This window comes from Heterodontus francisci, chromosome 35 (assembly GCF_036365525.1).
Source record: "Heterodontus francisci isolate sHetFra1 chromosome 35, sHetFra1.hap1, whole genome shotgun sequence".
Classification (NCBI taxonomy): Eukaryota; Metazoa; Chordata; class Chondrichthyes; order Heterodontiformes; family Heterodontidae; genus Heterodontus; species Heterodontus francisci.
Genome location: NC_090405.1, coordinates 33,977,399 through 34,000,849, shown reverse-complemented (window position 1 = coordinate 34,000,849; position 23,451 = coordinate 33,977,399). Strand labels below are relative to the sequence as shown.

Genomic DNA, 23,451 nt, shown 5'->3' with positions numbered 1-23,451 from the left:
ATCTCTTGAAAATTTAGGGAGCTGTGACTAACCCATGAGAGTGATTGAGGGTCAAAATAATTCTAAGAAGGTTAGAAAAGGCACTGAAAGCATATCTTCTTGGAGATCAGATAATGGTTATAAGCCAACAAAACTTTGTCCTTCTGATTTAAGACATCATTTGATCCATCAATGAAGCAACTGCCTTCAATTAGCCCTAAATCGCAAAGTGGGATTTAGGAAGCTCACCAGCTTTTTGATATTAAAATAAAAGCAAAATACTGCAGATGCTGGAAATCTGAAATAAAAACAAGAAATGCTGGAAATACTCAGCAGGTCCGGCAGCATCTGTGGAGAGAGAAGCAGAGTTAATGTTTCAGGTCAGTGGCCCTTCATCAGAACTGGCAGAGCAAGAAATGCAATAGGTTTTAAGCAAGTAAAGCAGGGGTGGAGCAAGAGATAACAAAAGAGGTGTTGATAGGACAAGGTCACAGAGGATAACTGACCAGGTGGTCAAGGAGCAAAGGCAAACGGTATGGTGAAAGACAAAGCATTAGTACAGAGAGGATATTAATTGACAGAAAACTGAACAGCCTGTCCCCAAGCACAAACATGAAACAAACAGTGGGTAGGCACAGTAGAAACAAATTGAAATAAAACAAACACATAAAAAAGAAAAAACAACAAAATAAAAAAGGGGGGGCCCGTCATGCTCAGATATTGTTGGTTTTTGCTTGACTTATTAGAACAGTTAGGACAAAAAGGTCATTGACTTCAATTGTTAACTCTCTCTCTCTCCACAGATACTGCCAGACCTGCTGAGTATTTCTAGCATTTTCTGTTTTTATTTCAGACTTCAGTATTTTTGCTTTGGTATAATTTGAGTAAATTGGCTTTAAAGGTCCCATAATGGAGATTTGTTTTCCGCAGCACCCTTTGGGAAATAAATGCGCATTTTAATGGTTTAGTATTGCAGTCATCTAATCATGGATACACAGCTTAATATGGGTGTAGTATTTTAAAATACACCACAACAGAGGCAAACAGCTATAAACTGCTGTTTATTTAGTCGCAACAGATATAAACGTGAATGGTTCAATTCAGATAAATTGTCAATCTTAAAAATGTGGGGCATAATAAAAAACATGTTTGGGTTTTACAGGACTCAATGACTTAAAAGAGGTGAATTAACAGTACAAGGGTCTAGAAAGTGTAAAACTAACAGGAGGCAATCCTGTCTGCTGAAAGTGAGGTAGAGAAACATTTCAATGCATGCAGTTTAGACATCTTCCTTGGTTTACACGATTCTTCTATTTTCATGTCTTTGGGCAGGTAAATATCCCACCCAAAGATTTGTACAGAAAACAACCTGCAGTTAAAGGGATCGTCCCTTTCTTTGGTTTCATTAGAGATTTTCTAATTTAAAAAAATCCATTTTAGTAAGAGAAGTTTTTAAAAATTTATTCATTCATGGGATGTGGGCGTTGCTGGCTAGGCTTCAGTTGCAGTATTCCTCGAGTATCTGTAGATAACTGTGCCTATTGTCTGTGATGCTCAGTTTACTTAATAGTGCATAGTGTCCTTTCTGTTTTTGCAATGATGTCAGCAGCCTTACTGTTGAGCTCTCTGCATTCCTTCACAATATCTGAGTATTAAAAATAAGGAAAAGAACCAGTCGGAATCATTGACATTCAACAAAATAATTGAAGTTTAAAAAAACAACTGTGCTGAACTACACTTAAAATGGAATCGGGTGCTGCAACATTAAATCGTAGATTAGGTCAAACAAATTTCACTTACTGTAAAACTGCTCAACAGCTTCATCAGACTGAGTTTTCCGCTTTGGTTTGAGCTCCCAGTAACCGTCCTCAACCCATTTCTTAGTACCAGGCCATTCACCAACAGAACCACTGCTGCGCATTTCTGAAAATAAGGAAGAACAAACGTGCATTTCTAAAGTACCCTTCACAACCTTATGATGTCCCAAACCACTTTATAGTCAATAAAGTATTTTTGAAATGTAGTCACTGTTGTAATATAGGAAACATGGCAGCCAATTTGCAAACAGCAAGCTCCTAAAAACATCAATGACCAGATCATTTGATAAATCGTGGCCACGACAACAGGAGAATTCCCTTGCTGTTCTTTGAGGGGTGTCATGGGATCTTTCACACCCACTTGAGGAGGAAGACAGGACTGACTTAATGCTCTTCAATAAGACAGCATTTCTGACAGTGCAGCACTGCCTCAGTACTGCATTGAATTACCAGCCTGGATTTTATACTCTGGAGTGGGAATTGAACCCACAACCTTCTGACTGTGAGGTGAGAGTGCTATCCTCCGAGCCACAGCTAATAATGGTTAAGCAATTATTTTTTTGTTTAGTTGATCTCCTATGCAATTGCTCAGTGTGTTCAAGGATAAAATTATATGGGGAGATGGTGGTGTAGTGGTAATCTCACTGAGCTAGTAGGCTAATGCCCTGGAGACATGGGTTTAAATCCCTTCATGGCAGTTGGTAGAATTTAAATTCAATTTTTTAATAAATTGATTTTAAAAATCTGGAACTGAATTATACTGTCAGTAATGGTGCCATGAAACTATCATCGATTGTTGTAAAAATGCACGTGGTTCACTAATGTCCTTTATGGAACTAAATCTGCCTTCCTTACCTGGTCTGGCCTACATGTGACTCCAGACCCACAGTAATGTGGTTGACTCTTAACTGCCATCTGAAATGGCTTAGCAAGCCACTCAGTTCAAGGAAAATCAGGGATGGGCAACAAATGCTGGCCTTGCTCGCGATGCCCACATACTATTAAAGGATACAGTGGAGCCAGCTGGTTACAACCACCAACTACAGGTGTTACCAGGTCTATCTCTACATACGGAATTCCCATTATAACCAAGTGTGTAGGCATTTTTGACGTAAAAAGTATGACCAAAACTTATGACAACAGGAAGTGAAGTTTGTGGACAGGAACTGAGCTCACACAAGAGTAACAATGTGCATTTGCATAGCACCTTTAATGCAGTAAAACATCCCAAGACACTTTACAAGAGAGAGTTATCAAACAAGACTTTTAATACAAGTCCATTGCCTGTGGTATTACACACGGAGTCACGATCCATATGTAGTGCTCAGGTGAAGCAAGGTTAAAGGATGGAGGCTAAGTGGACCAGAACATGCAAACATAATCCAGTCCCTATTTTGAAGTCCTAGTTTCCAACATTTTTATATTTTCACTATAAATTCCTATGCTTACATTTAGAATAGGATCTGCCTTTCAAACTTCAGTTATTCTCTTTCACCAAGGAATTCCATGGTGGTAAGTTAATGCAGACATAAGATTTTTAACAAATACATAGATAACTACAGTTCTACCACCTACCTGTTTTTGTTAGGAATATGGTATAGTGCCTCCTCGAAATCCAGCTCCAGCCATTCTCCCAAACTACTATTTGTGCAATTAAATTTGGTTATTGCAGAATTCCTAGATTTAGGATTTCAGCACCACTGTAAATATTACAACCAAAAAACCTGGGCCATAGGATGATGTGAAAAGTGATCTATTGTAATTAAAATGCAGCCGAGGCTTCAGCTCATAGGAGATGTGTTAGAGGAAGGGAGACATGTTAATTAAAGGTGTTGATGTTGGGTGGGGGGGGGGGGGGGGGGGGGGGGGGGGGAAAGGAGAGAGAGAAAAAGAGAGCCCAAACTGTAACAATTTCTGGCAGCAGAAGGGGGACAAGTAACACTTTCAGACCAAACAGAACAATTGATGTTTAACATGAAAATAAATTAGATGCAAATGGCAACACGTTAAGCATAAGAACCCACATAAAGGTACATAAAGACTTGGGCTGGTGTTGGAAATAAAGGAAAAGTGACAGCATAGGCATGGGGCTGAAGAAAGTAGCACAGTGGTAATGTTAGTGGGTTAGTAACCCAGAGTAACTACAGCTCTGGAGACATGAGTTCAAATCTCATCACTGCAGCCAGGGCAATTTAAATTCAATTAAATGAATCTGGAATAAAAAGCAAATCTAGATTGTGAAACTACCAGATTGTCATAAAAACCTATCCAACTTCCTAATGCCCTTCAGGAAAGGAAATCTGCCATCCTTACCTGGTGTGGCCCACATGTGACCCCAGACCAAATGTAGTTGACTCTTCAATGTCCTCTGAAATGACATGGCAAGTTGTATCAAACTGCTACAGAAAATGTGAAGAAGAATGAAGCTGGACAGATGACTGAGCATCAACCAAGGCACTGGAAATGACAAACTCACATGCAGCCTAAGCAACCCTGCAAAGTCCTCCTCACTAATATCTGGACACTTGTGAAAAATTGGGACGGGGTCCCACAGACTTGTCAAACAACAGTCTGACATAGTCATACTCTCAGAATCACTATCCCTGGGTATGCCCTGTCCCACCGCTAGGTCAGACGCAACAGAAGTTGCGGCAAAATAGTATACAGTCAGGACGGAGTGGCCCTGACATCAGGCCAAACACAGGCAAAACCTCCTGCTGATTACCATCTACCACCCTCCCTCAGCTGATGAATCAATGTTGAACACCATTTGAAAAAAGTATTGAGAGTAGCAAGGGTACAGAATGTACTCTGGGTGCGGGACTTCAATTTCCATCACCAAGAGTGGCTCAGTAGCACCATTACTGACCAAGCTGGCCAAGTCAGGTGGTGAGAGAACTAACAAGGAGGGGAAACCTATTTGACCTCGTCCTCACCTATCTACCTGTTACAGATGCATCTGTCCATGACAATATTGATAGAAGTGACCACGCAGTTCTTGTGGAGATGATGTCCTGTCCTCACACTGAAGACACCTTCATCATGATGTGTGGCACTACCACCATGCTAAATGAGATAGATTTTGAACAGATCTAGCAGCTCAAAACTCCATGAGCAGCAGAATTGTATTCCACCACAATCTGTAGTGTCACAGCCTAACATACCTCTCACTCGACCATTACCATCAAGCCAGGTGACCAACCCTGGTTCAATGAGGAATGTGAGAGAGCATGCTAGGAGCAGTGTCAGGTATACCTAAAAATGAAGTGCCAACCTGAAGTTGCAACATTGGACTATATGCCTGCTAAACAGCGGAAGCAACATGCTAGAGAGACAGAGTTAAGCAATCCCACAACCAATGGATCAGATCAAAGCTTTGCAGTCCTGTCACATCCAGTTGTGAATGGTGGTGGAAAATTTAAAAACTATCGGTAGGAGGAGGCTCCATGAACATCCTTATCCTCAATGATGGTGGGCAAAAAAAAAAAGGGCTCAAATGTTTGCAAGCACCTTAAACCAGAAGTGTCAAGTGAATAATCCATCTTGGCCTCTGCAAGAGATTTTCACCATCACAGATGCCAGTCTTCAGTCAATTCGATTCACTCCTCTTGATATCAAGAAATGGCTGAGCGGGCTGGATACAGCAAACGTCACTGGCTCCGACAACATGAGACAGTGAGGAGAAGCAGTACCGCCATACAACTCAATTCATAACTGTGAGACTGGTTAGTGACAGTCCAGTTGCCTCAGCCTGAATCCTGTTTGCAAGAACTGTTCAAGGTAACCTTGTCCTATGTTTTAAGGAGCAAAATGACGAGACACTCAAATTGTTTGCAAACCATCCTAAGTAACATAAAGGATGGACAAAGAGGTTGGTGTTGCCACTTAGTGATAAGGACCTACTGCATTTTCACAAGTTGATCTAAAGTAAAGGGTATGTTATGATGTTGTAAAATGTTATTGTTGCTGGTTTTGATCTTGTGCATAAACTTAAAATGTTATATAAAGCTCATGATGGTAAATATAAAAAAAGGAATGCAACCACAGTTAAAGGGAGAGAACATTAAAGGTAGTGTGAATTAGCAGGTCGTTACCCAAGGAAATGGCTACAGAGCCCGCCACTTACTTTACCATTTACATTTCATCAGAGAACGGTCTCTGAATTGTGCACCTCCTGCATGCAGTCTGATCTGTAAACTTCACCCTGGTTGGACTCTGCCTGTGACAGTCAAAGTCACCACTGTCTTCAACAAAACTTTTTAAGCTGCCTTGGGTGACATCAGATCAGCCGGTCTACAGTCTACGTCAAGTCACTGATGGCTTGTTAGCCAAGAAAATGACCATCACCTTCCTGAGGGAAATATACCAGCAGCAGGAAAGGGCTATGCACTTTTAATAGATAGCACAAGAAAGCAGGACCTCGCTGATGGAACTTATGGCCACATGGGGGCTCCTTTCAACACTGCCATGACTTTCATGAATAGGAAGGGGTTTCCACTCAAGTAATGTCCAGGATGTACATGACCACAGATATTCTGGAAGTTGCCACAACACAATTATCTTTCAGCACTCAATTGTGCCATCAATATTTAAAGGAATACCAAGATACGATCAATGGATCCTTCCACAATCCTAAACAATGGACTCAATGGGGTGAATGGTCCCCTCCTATGCTGTAAGATTCTATGACAATGCCTCCATTCCTTACTGGTCTACTTTTTCCCTTCTATGACACCAGTAAAAGATCCGCACTAACACTAGATACCACTCGTACTCTGGCGGTAGAGATAGCCACACGCACAGTTGTCTTCCCTTACTGACAGGTGGTGTTGCAGAGCAGGCAGGGAGAAAAGAACAAATCAAAAGAGGGTGAGGAAAACAAGTTTGGCAGCACTGTCCATTAGAAATAACAGAGAAGACTGAAGCAAAGAACTCTGTTAGAGAAGAGCAGAAAAAAAATAAATGCTACACCATAGGGCAACAATCCTAACTAGTAGGAAATAGTTCCTAAAAACAACTTGTCGCCCAAGTTTATTCACTTTTCCTGACGGATCTAAGAATGACGTTTCTCCAGGAAGCTACAAGGACAATGGGGGCAATTTCTGTAAGCACTCGAGATCCATGACTACGCGCATACAGGAATACTGGGCGCCCATAACACCCCTCACCTAATTTTACATTTAATAATTTAAATGGTCGGAAAATAAGGTAAGCTGCATTCCAGGCCCACTAACATCCCTGACTGATATTTCAACATGTGCTGTTCTGTGGTAGGAGTGCAAAAGTGAAACATTTACTGCAATATTGTAATTTCTCCAACAAGGCAGGGGCTTTTAAAATATTATTTTGTAAATCCACCAACACTGGAATATGATACTTTACACCACACATTCTTCATATTCCCAAAAACCATTCTGTACTTTTTGTGGTACATCACATATGTCTTATACAGAGATTACCCAAAGACACATTGCAGAACGTTACTCTCGTTAGAATGCCCTTCCAAGCATTGACCAGCTACCTCCAGATTACTTTGCACAAAATATTAATTGGCACAAGATAGTGAGTCGAAATTGTACTGTTGGTATATTTTGCTCCTAAAATAAGATACTTGCATCTTTTCCTCATGTTACACTATATATTTTGACTGGTTTGTTTTCTAATTTTTACTTTATAACTAAAGTCAATCGCTAACATTTCCAAATGATTCTCCTGATTGCACATGTAATTTTATTAATTTTGTTCTGCACTAGGTTGAAAGTACAAATCTTAGTGTTAAGGATTTAAATTTACTAGGTGATTGGACACTGTCACATGTCACTGGCACTTGTAAAACCAGTAGAATAATTTTTCTATGACATTCCTGCTCTTTACATTCCTTCAGTACTGGAGAGCTTCAAGTGTCTCTCCGTGTTTTGGTACAGTTCTGTTTCTGCAGTGTTGTCAAAACATTGAAAGAGTTGTCACTGCAGGCAAAGGAGAATAATCAATAACACTGAGAAAACCTGCCCACAAATATGGTAAGATTGAATATGCCTACTTGTCAATAACAGGGGATTGGGAGAAAGATAGCAATGTCAGGAAAATGGGGCCATATATTAAAAGCAGCAGAACAAACACATTGATCTTAAACAAAGACCAGCTAATCCCCAGTTAGATATGGAAAGATAGTCAACAGTGCTGTAATAGTGTAGCCAAAATATAGGGGGAAATGGACGAGCTTATTGTACGATAAGCACTTGTGAATGGATTCCTGTGTTGTGATCAGGATCTGACAATCAGTTGAAATATCTTCTTTGGCCTCCTTGTCTCGAGAGACAATGGGTAAGCGCCTAGAGGTGGTCAGTGGTTTGTGGAGCAGCGCCTGGAGTGGCTATAAAGGCCAATTCTAGAGTGACAAACTCTTCCACAAGCGCTGCAGATAAAATTGGTTGTCAGGGCTGTTACACAGTTGGCTCTCTCCTTGCACTTCTCTTTTCCTGCCAACTCCCAACTCTCTTCGACTCGCCACTCTTTAGCCCCGCCTTTATGGCTGCCCGCCAGCTCTGGCAATCACTGGCAACTGACTCCCACAACTTGTGGTCAATGTCACAGGACTTCATGTCGCATTTGCAGACATCTTTAAAGCGGAGACACAGACGGCCAGTGGGTCTGATACCAGTGACGAGCTCGCTGTACAATGCGTCCTTGGGGATCCTGCCATCTTCCATGCGGCTCACATGACCAAGACATCTCAAGCGCCGCTGGCTCAGTAGGGTGTATATGCTGGGGGTGTTGGCCGCCTCGAAGACTTCTGCGTTGGAGATACGGTCCTGCCGCCTGATGCCAAGAATTCTCCGGAGGCAGCGAAGATGGAATGAGTTGAGACGTCGCTCTTGGCTGTCATACGTTGCCCAGGCCTCGCTGCCGTAGAGCAAGGTACTGAGGACACAGGCTTGAAACACTCGGATTTTTGTGTTCTGTGTCAGTGCGCCATTTTCCTACACCCTCTTGGCCAGTCTGGACATAGCAGCAGATGCCTTTCCCATGCGCTTGTTGATTTCTGCATCGAGAGACAGGTTACTGGTGATAGTTGAGCCTAGGTAGATGAACTCTTGAACCATTTCCAGAGCCTGGTCGCCGATATTGATGGATGGAGCATTTCTGACGTCCTGTCCCATGATGTTCGTTTTCTTGAGGCTGATGATTAGGCCAAATTCGTTGCAGGCAGCTGCAATCCTGTCGCCGAGTCTCTGCAGACACTCTTCAGTGTGAGATGTTAGAGCAGCATCGTCAGCAAAGAGGAGTTCCCTGATGAGGACTTTCCGTACCTAGGTCTTCGCTCTAAGATGGGCAAGGTGGAACAACCTGCCATCTGATCTTGTGTCGAGGAAAATTCCTTCTTCTGAAGACTTGAACATATACGAGAGCAGCAATGAGAAGATGATCCCAAACAGTGTAGGTGAGAGAACTATAGGAAGTTATAAACAAGGCACAGTCATGATGGGCTATATGGTCACCTTCTGTGCTGTAGCATTCTATAAGAAGCTCTTCCTACATTAACTTGATTATGTAGACAGCCTTGCACATAGCAAGCACTTCTTGTAAATGTTACACACATTCCCTGCAACACTGTCCCCATCACACTTTATTAATAACACCCGTTATTAAAAAGTCTGTTTGTTGACTCACTGTGAGCAACGTCTTAGAATATCTGCTCACATATTAGAATTGTGGAAGACAAGAGAAAAAAAATCAAAACATGGACTGGAAAAACAACGGAAATAGTCTCTCATCTCTCAAAGGATTAAAGCAAAGGTTTCTGCAGCGTCAGCTGGCAGTGATGCTATGTTAAACACAAAACAAGATCACACGTCTGAAAATACAGAAAATGCATGATAGCAGGGCGCTGTAGAAACAAACTAGATTATGCATCATTGGGACGACATGGGGAAAACCCCAATCAGGACCCCAGCAACAAAGAGCACTTAACTTTAAGAGTTCAGTCCTGTCCATGTTTCACTGTGTGCGCTCACTCAGGTACACAGTGAAAGCATGTGTTCATTTTACGATCACAGCAATATTACAATAGAAAGGTACCAAACCTTTCAAAGAAGCATCCATATCTTTGCAGAGCTGGTACAAATCACTGCCCCTGCCCGACATCCTTTCCCCTGCAGATGAAACAAAAAAAGTAAGTATTTTTTGAGCCACAGTTGATGAGTATCCCGACACTTTCATTTTTAATTAAATGGAAAGAATCAAATGAATTCAATATACAGTTTGAATTATTTTAAATCAAGGAATAGAAAATGGGGCTTTGAATATCACCATAACAAATGATAACTGTGGGGGCACAGAGCGAAATTAGAAGTTTTACCAGAAACAACTCTCTGATTAAGATAGAGGTTCTCACATTTCCATGCAATTACTTTGAGAAAAAAAATGATCACTCCCTAGATTGACAGATTCCATCAGCGGTAAATAAAGGCAGGTGTGCACTGAAAGGTCTGTAATTACATTTTACTGAACCAGAATCTATTTCCAATAAACTCACTGGAATACCAGCTCAGTGTTGGGATCCAGGTTTTCAACCACCAGATTCCAGACCCAATCATATTGCTTGCAGGAAGACAAGGAGCAAGCAGCCTGCCCTCGTCCCCTGGGAGGGAAGGGGAGGGACAGTGAAAGGAAAACAGCTGGGGAGGGAATAATCTACTGCTGTGCTTCTGGCAGCAACCTGGAAACACATTACCCCCTCATGCTGTTAACACACCGTTTATGGACCAGGAAGAACAGGGCACTGAGGACAGAAAATAATTGCATGTAAAAAAAAACTCTTGGAACACTCTCTTTTTGCCCTTTAACTTGGTAGGCCACTTCAGAGGGCAATAATAGTCAATCACACAGTCGCGTGCAGGTCAATTTGGACAGATGTGACAGGTTGCCTGATGGACACTTCATGAGTTACATTTTTAATGACAATCTAAAGTCAAATTTACAGACTGTCACAGTGGGATTGATGTCATGACCTCCAGGTTGCTAATCCGCATCATAACCATGACAGTACCATAGCCCTATATCTGTGTGTAGACAAAAATTTAAAGCATCCAAGTAATAGCCGGCCTAAATCCTGCGAAAATTTATAAAACTATTTCAATTCAAGTCCTTTAAAAAAAAATTTGAACTAGTTTGAAAACGCTAATGCAGTGACAAAATTACTCACCATCCAATACCTTTATTTTTGGAAAGATTTCCAGTATTGCACTCTGATATGAAGTATTCATACAAACTGTAAACAAAGGACTTCACAGTTACATCTTTCTATCAAAACAATAGTTCGTGCATCAAAACCATTTGCATTCACTCGGGCATCCTTACTGCTTTACAGTGTGGACAGGTGTTAACATGGAAGCAACAATTATTCTGTCATTTAAAAGCATTTTAACACCTCACATAAAATATGTGCTGCATTACGCCTCTACAGGCACCATTACATGGTGACTAAGTAGCTTTAAATGGAGTCACCCTTTCTTTAACCTTGCATCATTACTTGCAGCCAAGTTATCATAAATAATGGAAGGCTGAGGATTCATCTCCTGCCTTTCTACTGATGCAATCATGCCACTTACACAGGTGAGAAAACATAAGAGGAAAAGAATTAACTAGATTCTTGTCCAATTATTTTATTGCTTTCAAAGACTTATATTTATATAGCATCTTTCATGACCTCAGGACCTCCCAAAGCACTTTACAGCCAAAGAAGTATTTTTTGTTTAAGTGTAGTCACTGTTGTAATGTATGAAAACGCGGCAGACAATTTGCACACAGCAAGGTCCCACAAACAGCAATGTGATAATGACCAGATAATCTGTTTTTGTGATGTTAGTTGAGGGATAAATCTTGACCAGGACGATGAGGGATAAGGCGCTTCTTCACAAAAGTGCCACAGGATCTTAAAGGCCTGCCTGAGAGAGCAGATGGTTTAATGTTCAGTTTAATGTCACATCTGAAAGACCGAACATCTGACAATGCAGCACTCCCTCAGCACTGCACTGGCAATGTCAGCCCGGATTTTGTGCTCGGGTCTCTAAAGTGCTGCTTGAACCCACAACCTTCTAAATCAAAGGCAAGAGTGCTACAAACTGAACCATGGCTGACAGGAAATTAAGTTACCTGGATTACTGAAGTTGCAAATGGCATCTTTCAATCGAATCGTCTCCAGAATCTTCAACTCAGAGAGTGAACGAAGAGCATCAACACTAGAGGATAGTGCAGGTATTTAAAAGCAATCCATCACCTAATGCTGCAACACCTAAACGTAGCACCTTTTACTAAATATGGGGCTGTGTAGAACTTTCACACACTATATAGAAGAAATTTGTACATTTACCTGCTGATTAGGTTTCCCGCTAAATTGAGGCTCTGTAGATTTTCACAGGAGTGCAAGGGATCTACAATAGCAAAAAATATTTTTCTTTTTAAATATAATCTCCCAAAAATGGAAGGTGAAGAATGCAGATTTTGCCACTGTGATTTCTCTATTTCTGATGTTAAAATTCTCTAAAGCAGGGGAGACAACTGGAGGTTTAAATCACTAGCTGCTCTTTCCAAACTGAAGGTGGCACTGCTGCGACATCCCTGACTGCAGCACAGACTGCCCGACGGAGTGATTTGAGATGTTTCAAAGCTGCACGTTTTTGCTACCCCACCTTATTCAATTCCTCGATAGCGGCAAACCAGAACTCTCAGGCGTGCGCTAGTTGGTCGTGAAGACCTTTGTGGAATTCATGTTAAGTGTAAATTACATTTCTAAAATGAAATCCATTTCTGAATCCAATTTTGTTAAGGGCTCAGGATTCTTTGTTGAATGATTACATTTCTAGCTCCAGGGCTTTCCAGGAATTCGGTACAACCAGAGATCTGAAAATCCACGGCAAAACGTACTTCAATAATAAGACATTAGATCCATTAAGATCAGAGAGCAACATGCTTTCATAAATTTAAAAAACCTTTAATATTGAGAAAGATCTGTTACAGATGATCGATAGAGAGAAATATGTTGATGCCCACAAAAATAGACATTACTAAAATGGACAAACGGCAACACAAGGATTAAATCTCATAGAATCTACAGCACCGAAATAGGGCATTTGGCCCAACTGGTATATGCCGGTGTTGAGGCTCCACATGAGCCTCCTGCCACTAACTACCTCTTCCCATTCTGTCCCCATATTTTTCTGTTCCTCTATCTTATGTGAATCAAGCCTCACCTTAAAATGTCACAATACTGTTTCAACCACTATGTGGTTGAAAGTTCTATAGTCTCATTGCTCTCGGCTTAAAGAAATTCCCCTGAATTTATTTTATAAATACACCAATTTATATGATGGACTCCCAAACACTCTGTCAACCTTCTATCCCAGGAAGGTTAACAGTGACAGAGAAACACCAACCCTCCAACAAAATTCCGTGCCCTGTTCCAGCCTCCCCCAGTTTAGCTACCTGACATCCACCTGACAAGAACAACCCCAATCCTGCCAATGCATTATACTACCTGACTGCAGCTAAAATCTAGGCACCTGATGGTACGTGAATGACATCGGATTTTACATGTACCATGACCTATCCAGTTATGCAGGTTCTGCAGGCGAGAAAATGATAGTGACTGGTACCTCAGTCACTATTGTGTGAATATTTCTTGGAAGAAATTATGTTAAAATTGAAGGAGTGGGAGAAGGTTATGAATTTGCACAACCCACATCACTGTTACATTCCTCATTATACTGATGTGGGGAAAAGGCTGCAAAGTTGAACATCCATTATCAAGGTAATAACATGTTGTAATGAGCTGCAGTAATTCAGAGGCAGCTAAAAAGATTTGTATTCATATAGCACCTTCCCCAACTCAGGATGTCCCAAAGTGCTTTACAGCCAATGAAGTGCAATCACTGTTATAATGCTAATTTGCTCAGAGCCAAGTTCCACAAATAACAATGTGAAAAGCACCAGATAACCTGTTAAGTGATGGTGGCTCAGGGATAAATATTTGGACAGAGCACTGGGGAGGGGGAAGAACTCCCCTGCTCTAATTCAAAACAGTGTTGTGGGATCTTTTACATCCACCCAACGGGGAGATGGGACCTGTGTTTAAAATCTCACCCGAAAGAAGGCACCTCTAATTGTGCAGCACCCCCTCAGTACTGTACTGGAGTTTCAACTGAAGTTTCTAGAGTGGGACTCGTCACAACATGTAGCAACATTGAAAATGCTACTTAATAATTGGAACAAAGCTTCACCCGAGAAACCTCAACGCCAACCTCAGGGGCTATTATTTTCCTGGCGTCAATAGGGTTTCCAAATTTAGTGCAACTTATCTTTATTTGAGCTGGATTCAAATCCCTGTCTCAGTGTAGGTATTAACTGGTACAAGACAATGGCGGAACATGACTGAGCCATGTGTATTCCAAAACCAATATGTGGGCAGGCCTGATCATTTTAATCCAGACTGTAAACTCCAGCAGTAACAAAAAAAAAAGTAACATTTAAAGCTTGGCCCTCCCCCGCCACTTGCAACAGAAATGAAAGCAAATCAATCTTTCTCAAAAACACTGGTTGAAACACGTTCAGTACTGCATTGTTAGGCTTTTTTTTTTAAAAAAGTAGACTAAGGGGGAACGCGAGAGGACAGAAACATCCCCAGCTACGCCAGACAGCTCTGACAACATTTCAAATGGAAGTACTACCTCCAATTAGGCTGCTTTTAATGCCATGTTACTCGGGTCCTGCTTGCTGCTGCCACCAAACATCTCCCATTTAAAGGCATCCTGCTGCAAAGCAAGAAAAACCCTCCAAAAGAGAAAGTGTACAAGATTTCTGCCCTGTTGGGTGGATGTAAAAGATCCCACAGCACTATGACCAGGCCCACGTTTATTTCTCAATCAACAGTATTAAAACAGATGGTTCTTATTGCACTGCTGTTTGTGGGAGCTTGCCGTGTGCAAATTGGCTTTCACATTTTCTACATTATAACAGGGACTGCACTTCAAAAGTACTTCATTGGCTGTAAAGCACTTTGATATGTCCTCAGGTTGTGATGAGCACTATATAAATGCAAGCCTTTCTTTCTGTCTAAGCAGTATTTACAACCCCCTCATCATTCAGTTGTTTGCCAAAAATATCCACTTCAGTTGAAATGACACTAAGAAACTATGGGCGCAGAGCACTGGAAATTGCTACAAAACACCTGCCCAACATGCTGAAACTACGCGGGCTTTGAACAACACAAAAAGCAAGCATTCAATTCCATTTGTGCTTAAAACAGCCGAGCTGCCTAGCAAACCAAAGTGATTCACCCTCCTGCTCTCTTTCCCATTCTGTTCATGCTTTAAAGGACTTTATAGTGTATAAATACATTAGCAGCTGTAAGCTCTAATTAGGCTTCTCATTAAGTCTGCACCAATGTGCAGCTAAATGAGCATAACACTACTTTATTGAGGAATGAAGTGCTGAAACTAAATCTCAGCAATTTAAAAACAATTCATTTATTTTTCTGATCACTGCTCAGCTGTGAACACAGGATACATAATACAGATAACTAAATCTCATGAGCTGCATAGAGCAAGAAGCCATCAGAGAGAAATGAAATGAGTACAGATTAGATGCTATGAAGTACCGCCAAGATACATCTGTGCATTTGCCACATTCAAGATTTTATTTTGCGGCCATAAGGCTACAAATGGGATGGGCGTCACCCAGCATACAAGTTAGAGGCCACCCTGATGGGTCTACAAACAAACGCACTGCGTAATGTTTGTGGTAGCCCAGGAAGATCAGATTTTTGATCCCTAATGTTGAGATAGCTGATCTCAGTCACCATTGTGCAGGGGTATTACAAATAGTGCTCAAGCAAGGCAGAAAAAAAGCTTTTCAACAGGCTAGCACAGACACAATGGGCCAAATAGCCTCCTTCTGTACTGTTTTATTCTATGATTCTATAAATATGGGCCACGGTTCCCACCCTATAAAGATGGTCGGTGGGAGTTGTGGAATTAACTGGAAATATTACCAGATTTCTTAAAAGAGTTGCACAAGGAAAGACTGACTTGCATTTTATATTGCAGATCAGACGAGCAAGTCTCAAAATGCTTCACAAAAGACAAATTAGTTTTGAAATGCAGCGATTGTTGATACGTAGGCTAACAAGGCAGCTATTTTACTTGCGCTTATGTCAGGAGCAAAGGAGAAGTGTCAGAATGGCTCAAACATAGACAGAAGTCCATCAGAGCTGCAGTCCCAATTGATTCCATTGCCTTGCTCATGATGGCAGTGTAAGTGGAGACATGGAAAATAGTGAGCCTAATGGATGTGTATGGATAGACCGGAAGCTGATAAAGGACCCGAATACAACACACGTTACATTTTTGGTGCTGCCAGTACGATGAGCAAGGAACTAGATACTAAAGAAGTGGCGGCCCAATATCAGTGTCACCACGGCCAACATTATGCCCACAGAATGAGGGACAGCACAGAAGGATGGAAAAAATGGAAAAACAGACATACCTGGGAATATGTATGCCTGGAGTAGGGGTGAAGAAGCACACAATTGAGAGTTCAGGGACCACTCTGAATCAGTTGAAACATATTATGTGACATGAAAAGGGGAGTATGAAGTACAGTTCAGCATGCTGCACAGCTGAACTCTGATGAGGACAGAGATTAAGCTAAATATTTTTGGAACATACTGAAAGGGTTAGATGAAGTAGGGCATACAGCATAAATCAGATGAGCTGAATAGTCTGTACTGCAAATTTTATGTAATACTGAGAAAGGGGGATATTGGGTATTAACTGAGAGCGACTGGCACTTAAGCAATGAGAAGAATGGCTTGTGTGCAGTAACACAGCATGTTTAAAGTGAGGGAATTGAGAGGCAAAGAATTTCTGCCTCATATCTGAATATAGCCACTCTTAGAAGTGGCTGAACAGGTCCCAACTGGGAAAAGGCCTTGTGGAAGGCCAGAGTTGAGAAGAAGGGAGTGCATGGGAGGATGTGAGTGGAAGTTGAACAGGAAGGCAGCACAGAAGCTTGGAGGAGTGGCGGGTGGGATGACCTGGTTTTGAGTCAACTATGGGCTCTTTGGTTATGACAACTGACTGGGGTTCACACTTGTGATTGTTCTCCAGTAACCGCTGCTGGAGAAGGTCTGCGTGGACTTGGGAATGGGGCAGACAAGTGGTAAATAAATTCATCTGGAGAAATGCAAAGACTCAGAATCCAGGAAGGGATTTTACTTAAATGGAAAGAAAATAAAGTGCAAGGAAAATTAAAACAATTTGGGGGTTCTGACTGACAATAAATTATCACAACAATACTCAATGGAAGTGAGTAAAGCAAATCAGATGTTGAACACATTAAAAGCTCAGTACTGAACCAAAATAGTGAGGTATTCCTGCCACTTTATAAATCATTGGTGCGACTGCACTTAGAATAATGTGGACAGTTTTGGTCGTTGGAGTACAACGAGGATATTGCAATGATTGAAAAGATACAGAATGGAGCAACTAGACGACTGAGGAAATGGAAGGATTGGATTAAGAGGAGTGATTCACATTCTCACTAGAAAAGAGGAAATTGCGAGGCAATATCATTGCTGTTTCTTAGATTCTAAAGGGGTTAGATAATGTCAACTGAGCTGTTTCACCTTATCTAGAATTGTAGAACCAGAGAACACAGCCTGTGCTTGAAGAGGGTAAATTCAAAACTCAGCTGTGGAAATATGAATTCAGTGAGCAAGTGCTCAATCTATGGAACAGGCTCCCTGGGGAGAATGTGGAATCAGATAATACTGATTAATTTGAAAGCTGCCATGTGGTTAAGTGTCACATGGTCTGGGAGGAATAAGTAACTTTGGATCACTGGAGTGTTCCTCAACTCATGACAGGATCTGTTGTAGACTCATTGATAAAAATCGATCGCTGTGATTAGTCAACAACTCCAATTTCATGCAGGATGGTGGAAGGGAAACTAGATGGATTTTGGTCTTTTTTCTGTTTCGCAGTTCCTATGTTCCTATTTTGCTGGTCTAATCACTGCTCTATTAACTGCCCTGGTAGCAGCTGTTGTCATTTACTACAATCTTCTCCCAATTGGGTTAATATCTGTGTTAGTATGTGCATTAGAAGTTACTTCAATTGCTGTGTTGTCAGGTTTGACAGCTGTTACATTTGGCATGCCCAAATGTTCTTTAAGGACAACAATCACGGTGCCAAATAAACAGGACCCTGCTGAGTTCTTCAATGTCTGAAACAACTATACTTAAAAACTACTTAATCAGGGATACCCACCTGAGGGCCTTCATTAGCTTTTAGATCTCTCTGCATTATATTATTCATACTCTACACTGCAACAGAGACTACACTTCAAAAGACACTTCATTTGGCTTGATAGGATTAATGTTGCATTATATAAATGCAGACTACCCGTGATCTTTCTTTGTGCCAACACCACCCCACCCCGACTGTTGATGCCAGTCTTTTATACAACATAAACACTCTCCCACTTCTCTCCTCCCAGAAACCTGTGAGCAGTCTTCTTTAATGTGATTCACAGATTGAATAATTAATAACTGTGTACAACTCAAGATGGAAAAACCCCATCTAAAAAACATTCCAGGCGAGCACAGCGCACTGGGAACCTCCAGCACTAATTTCAAGTACTCCAGGAGGTACAACTTCCAAAGATACGTGAGAAGGGTCCACAGCTCTATAGAGAACAGTATGTTCAAAAACATTGCCACAGTTCATTTGGATACCGCAGAAAAACTCAACCTTTGAAGCCCGACCTTTGATCCATTTATTTGATCCCACTTTGTTGGCCTTTCGATGACCTTAATTTCCTATTAACCTTTGTATGAGGCGTCATTATTCACAGCTTGGAGCACAGCTATACGTTGGGCAGTTCAGAGCAAGAATCCGAAAGTATTCTTGGTCTCTAGGGGAATCAAGGGATATGGGCATCAGGCAGGAAAGTGAAGCTGAGGCAGACGATCACCCCATGCTGAATGGAGCAGCAGGCTCGAGGGGCCATATGGTCTACTCATGCTTCTACTTCTATGTCAGGCTTCACTCTGATGCTCAGAATGTTAATGTTTGCCAATCTGGGCAAAGAACTCAGTGACTAATTACAGCTGCACCAGTTATTAGGACAAGCAAAGGGCTTGCCTCTGTCTACTTTACTGAAGTGATGTTTGTATTAAGTTAGTTGTGCAGTTTTCCTCCATACAGCTGACAGTCCATAGAGCTCAGATGTAGTGATAACCAGGGAGAGATATGGGGACAGCTGTCATTCGTGGAAAGTACTTATGAACAGCTTTTTATTCCATTCCACAAGCAGGTACTGCAGGCTGTTGCAGTGGACAACAGAACAAGGCAAGTTCTACAGACTGAGCTTCCTCAGCCTGAAATCGAAGAAACTGGCATTAATCATTGGAGGTGTGACAAAATGATCATTAAATAGATTAAACATCCTAGCTCTCGTAAAGCTCATCACCTTTTTGTGAATGGATCAAGAAAGCCAGCTTACCAAGATTTGAGATCCTATTGGCTGACAAATTGAGCACTGCAAGAAGTTTGAGTGATGCCAGGGGCGTGAGGTTTGAGATGTCGTTTCCCGATAGGTCCAGCCTCTCCAAGTTTACACAGTCTCCAATGCATCCAAGATTACAAATTCCTGCAGCGAGCAACACCACAAATAATCATTCTTTTTGTGTTTATACTCAGCAAATCCTTAAAATGAAGAAACGTCTTGGATGTTGACAATTGTTTAGGTTTCACTTTCTAATACTTGATATTGTAAAGTGAAGGATAGTCATATTTTCCAGATGTTATTTGACAACAAAAATCCAGTCACGTACTGTTGAAAGCTGTGAAAAGAAATTCAGTATTGACAATTTTTTCCAATAAAATATCTGAAAATGGGCCAAAGGGCATAGGAAGCTGATCGAGTTGCACTAAGCAGAGGCTTAGCATCATGGCTGATTGATAACATGAGTTCCTGGTTTGCACCATGCCATCCTGGGTAGCTGTCATGTGACCAGCTCTGACACGAAGGGCTGAATGGCTTCCCTTCTGTGCTTAAATTACTGTATTTCCCCCAAGGAATCACAAAAGGCAGAGGCTTGCACCTAACACCTCACAGTGGCTGATTTCAAAGCATCATTGGCATTGATGAGAGGAGGATACACGACATGGAGAAAGCCAAGAAAAAGTAAGAGAGGAAGCAGAAAAGAGAAGTGCTGAAGGAAGAGGAGAGAGGGAGAGAAAAATATAAGGATAAATTGTTAAATTTTGAAGATTTGTGTTTTAAAATGGAAAAGGAGTCCATGGATGTCTTTTTTTTTTTTTACAAGGATTGTAAACAATTAGTGGAAGGCATCTGTCTTCAAATAATTACCCAGCAGGGGTTGTTTTTGACTTGGGGAAAGATGTTTACGAAGAAGTGACAGGTCAAGAATTATAGGGGTCAGGAGACTTGACTCTTGACATTGTTTTTGGTTTTGCTTTGGACAGTGAATTGGGATATGGATAATGGTTTAAAAAGACAGATGTAAAAAACCTGCCAAGGAAACAACACCCAGCTCAGTCTGTTCCAGTTCTTTGAAAAAGCCTGCCAGTTTTCCATCTCTTGAGAAGCAAGTGTAAGAAACTGCCTGAAACCCCTGTCATTGCATTTTCCCTGGAAATCCGGCCCAAACTGATCTTCAACGTCACCTGTCCAGAACTGTTCTAGGAAGATCCCAGTGACAGCCTGCACCTTCTCCTTTGTTATCTCTTGCCCCACCCCCACCTCACTTGCTTATAATCTGTGACTTTTCTAATATTTGTCAGTTCCGAAGAAGGGTCACTGACCCGAAACGTTAACTCTGCTTCTCTTTCCACAGATGCTGCCAGACCTGCTGAGTGATTCCAGCATTTCTTGTTTTTGTTTCAGATTTCCAGCATCCGCAGTATTTTGCTTTTAGTTATTAATATAATTTCGGTACAATAGAGACTATGTTGTTAGTTATAAGTTTACATAAATTTAAACATTTCCCCATGTTACCATAGATAAATCGGCTTATCCTCAAATCTATTCAGCCGCATGAATACCACATATTTAATCAGCAGTGAGAGATTAACATTAATTTACATATTAAAACAGAGTTACAGCACACATATCCATGATTAACAACCCCATAATTACAGTATTAATCAGACTTTTAGCTGAGAAGTTAAACGGAAGCCCTATCTGCCAGCTCATGGGAATGTAAAAGATCCTGCAGCATTATTCAAAGAAAGGTAGGAAATCCTCTCAGTGTCCAACATGTACTCCTCAATCAACATCACTAAAACAGATTATTTGGCTGTTCATTTGCTTGTTTTGGCTCCTACCTAGGTGTAGCTTTAGTTACTGTTTTTGCCTGCAAAACACCAATGCATTTCAAACAATTGGTTGTAAAGTTTTTGGGAAGTCATGAAGATAGGATAACGCATTAGATAATGGCAACTAGATAACTGGAATAAGCAACATATTAATACTTTACTGAAAGTAACTATACTGCATCAAAATAATTAACCCAATGTCTTCAAAAGGAACTGGTGCAGACTGAAATATTCATCTGTTCTGACAGAATTTGAGTGAACTGGTCCACACCAGTGCTCCGATGGTCCTTCTACTCACCAATATTCTTCAGCTTCAGGAATAGAATTGACTCAAGGTCAAATTGCCCAGTTCTTGACTTGAGCATCTCAACAGTGATTTTTATATTTTCATCCTCTGAAAGCAAAGAGATATGGAAAAAAATACAGCATGAGATAGGGTCAGGTGGGGGGTGAGGGATAGGGTCAGGTGGGGGGTGGGGGTCAGGTGGGGGGTGGGGGTCAGGGTCAGGTGGCTGTCAGGGTCTTGTGGCTGGGGGGAGGTGGGGGTCAGGGTCAGATGGCCAGAGGGGGCAGGCAGGGTTAAGCTAGCCAGGGGGAGGGGCAGGGTCAGCTGGCCGGCAGGAGGGGCAGGTGCACAGAGGGTAGGGTGGGGTGCGGCAGGATCAGATCTCTGGTCAGGGTCAGCTGGCCGGCGGGAGGGGCAGGTGTACAGAGGGTGGGGTGCGGCAGGATCAGATCTCTGGGCGGGGGTCAGCTGGGGTGTCAGGGTCAGGTGGCTGGTGGGAGGTGGGGGTCAGGGTCAGATGGCCAGAGGGGGCAGGCAGGGTTAAGCTAGCCAGGGGGAGGGGTCAGGGTCAGCTGGCCGGCAGAAGAGGCAGGTGCACAGAGGGTAGGGTGGGGTGCAGCAGGATCAGATCTCTGGGGGGGGGGGGGGGGGGGGAAGGGTCAGGGTCAGCTGGCCGGCGGGAGGGGCAGGTGTACAGAGGGTGGGGTGCAGCAGGATCAGATCTCTGGGGGGGGGGGGGGGAGAGGGTCAGGTGGGGTGTCAGGGTCAGGTGGCTGGGGGGAGGTGGGGGGTCAGGATCAGATGGCCAGAGGGGGCAGGCAGGGTTAAGCTAGCCGGGAGTGGGGGTCAGGGTCAGCTGGCAGGGGGGAGGGGCAGGGTCAGGTGTCTGAGGGGGGGGGGTCAGCTGGCCAGAGAGGGGGGCGGGTCAGCTGGCGGGGGGCGTGTCGGGTCAGCTGGCCGGGGGTGGCATCAAGGTTGGTAGGTAGCCGGGAGGGTCAGGGGTTAAAGGTTTCTATTGCCACCGCAGCTGTCCAGGCGAAAAGTTTCAACGAAGCCGCTCCCCTCTCACCCGCTCTGCCCCTCGCCTCCATCCCCGATTACCGGGAGCGGCCCTCCGGATTGTATGTCCTCAGACCCCCCACCACCGGCTCTCCCGCTTATAGCGGTCCCGTCCGGCCGCCCCGTTACCAGGGCAACCGCTCCGTTGGCTTTCTGCCGTTAACCGACGCGCGAGCCGGTGACATCGTGTCGTAAAGTGAAACCTCGCGACCGTAAAGTTGGTTGTGTTGGACTAATGGTGCTAATTCTCCAGGATTGACCAGGAGTCTCAGGCATTAAAAATTTATATCCTGGACACTGCTGGTGTATTAAACGAAAATGGTGTGGGGTTTTTTCCATTTTATTTTTTAAAAATTGGAGATGGGGGAAAGAGGTTGTTTGACCAAATGGAGTGGTTGTATGCAGGAGGTTATGTGATAAAACCTCCTGGAATATGCCCAATGAAAGCTGGCAATCCTAGGGTGATTCTTTTAGATAGCAGCAATTTAACACGTTTTTATAATTAGTAAATTTCTTAAAGCACTTTATTTATTGTGAGCGTGACTGGCAAGGCCAACATTTGTTGCCCACCCCTAATTGCCTTTAAGAAGGTGGTATTTTGCATATTATATATGAAAATGTCAACCCAAAAGGATTGCCTACTTTTTTTTTAAGGTCATTTTCTTTAATTTCTGCTCTAAAAACACCACCGCAGAACTGGTGATGTGTAAAATCACCAGTTACTGGGACTTTGAACCCAGGCTCCCAGATTTGAGCTGCACAGTGGCGCAGTGGTTAGCACTGCAGCCTCACAGCTCCAGGGACCCGGGTTCAATTCTGGGTACTGCCTGTGTGGAGTTTGCAAGTTCTCCCTGTGACCGCATGGGTTTTCGCCGGGTGCTCTGGTTTCCTCCCACTGCCAAAGACTTGC

The 23,451-nt window shown here is 42.5% G+C and overlaps 1 protein-coding gene across 4 annotated transcripts; it reads right to left on the bottom strand.

Moving 5' to 3' along the window:
- Positions 1 to 815: 815 nt before the first annotated feature.
- On the bottom strand, positions 816 to 22,694 carry lrrc61 (leucine rich repeat containing 61). 4 transcript variants are annotated; one of them, XM_068015291.1, is made up of 9 exons: positions 22,552 to 22,694; positions 21,495 to 21,590; positions 19,359 to 19,505; positions 12,169 to 12,229; positions 11,952 to 12,037; positions 11,002 to 11,067; positions 9,881 to 9,949; positions 1,780 to 1,902; positions 817 to 1,624 (listed from the first exon to the last, which is right to left on the bottom strand). In XM_068015291.1, exons 1-9 carry the CDS (start codon positions 22,571 to 22,573, stop codon positions 1,539 to 1,541), a joined length of 756 nt encoding a protein of 251 aa, XP_067871392.1. In that variant the 5' UTR covers positions 22,574 to 22,694; the 3' UTR covers positions 817 to 1,538. The 4 variants fall into 4 exon arrangements, with proteins under 4 accessions (XP_067871394.1, XP_067871395.1, XP_067871392.1 ...); XM_068015292.1 differs by lacking the exon at positions 817 to 1,624 and adding an exon at positions 4,110 to 4,164 and having other exon boundaries at positions 1,789 to 1,902; XM_068015293.1 differs by lacking the exon at positions 19,359 to 19,505 and having other exon boundaries at positions 816 to 1,624.
- Between the last annotated feature and the right edge of the window lie 757 nt (positions 22,695 to 23,451).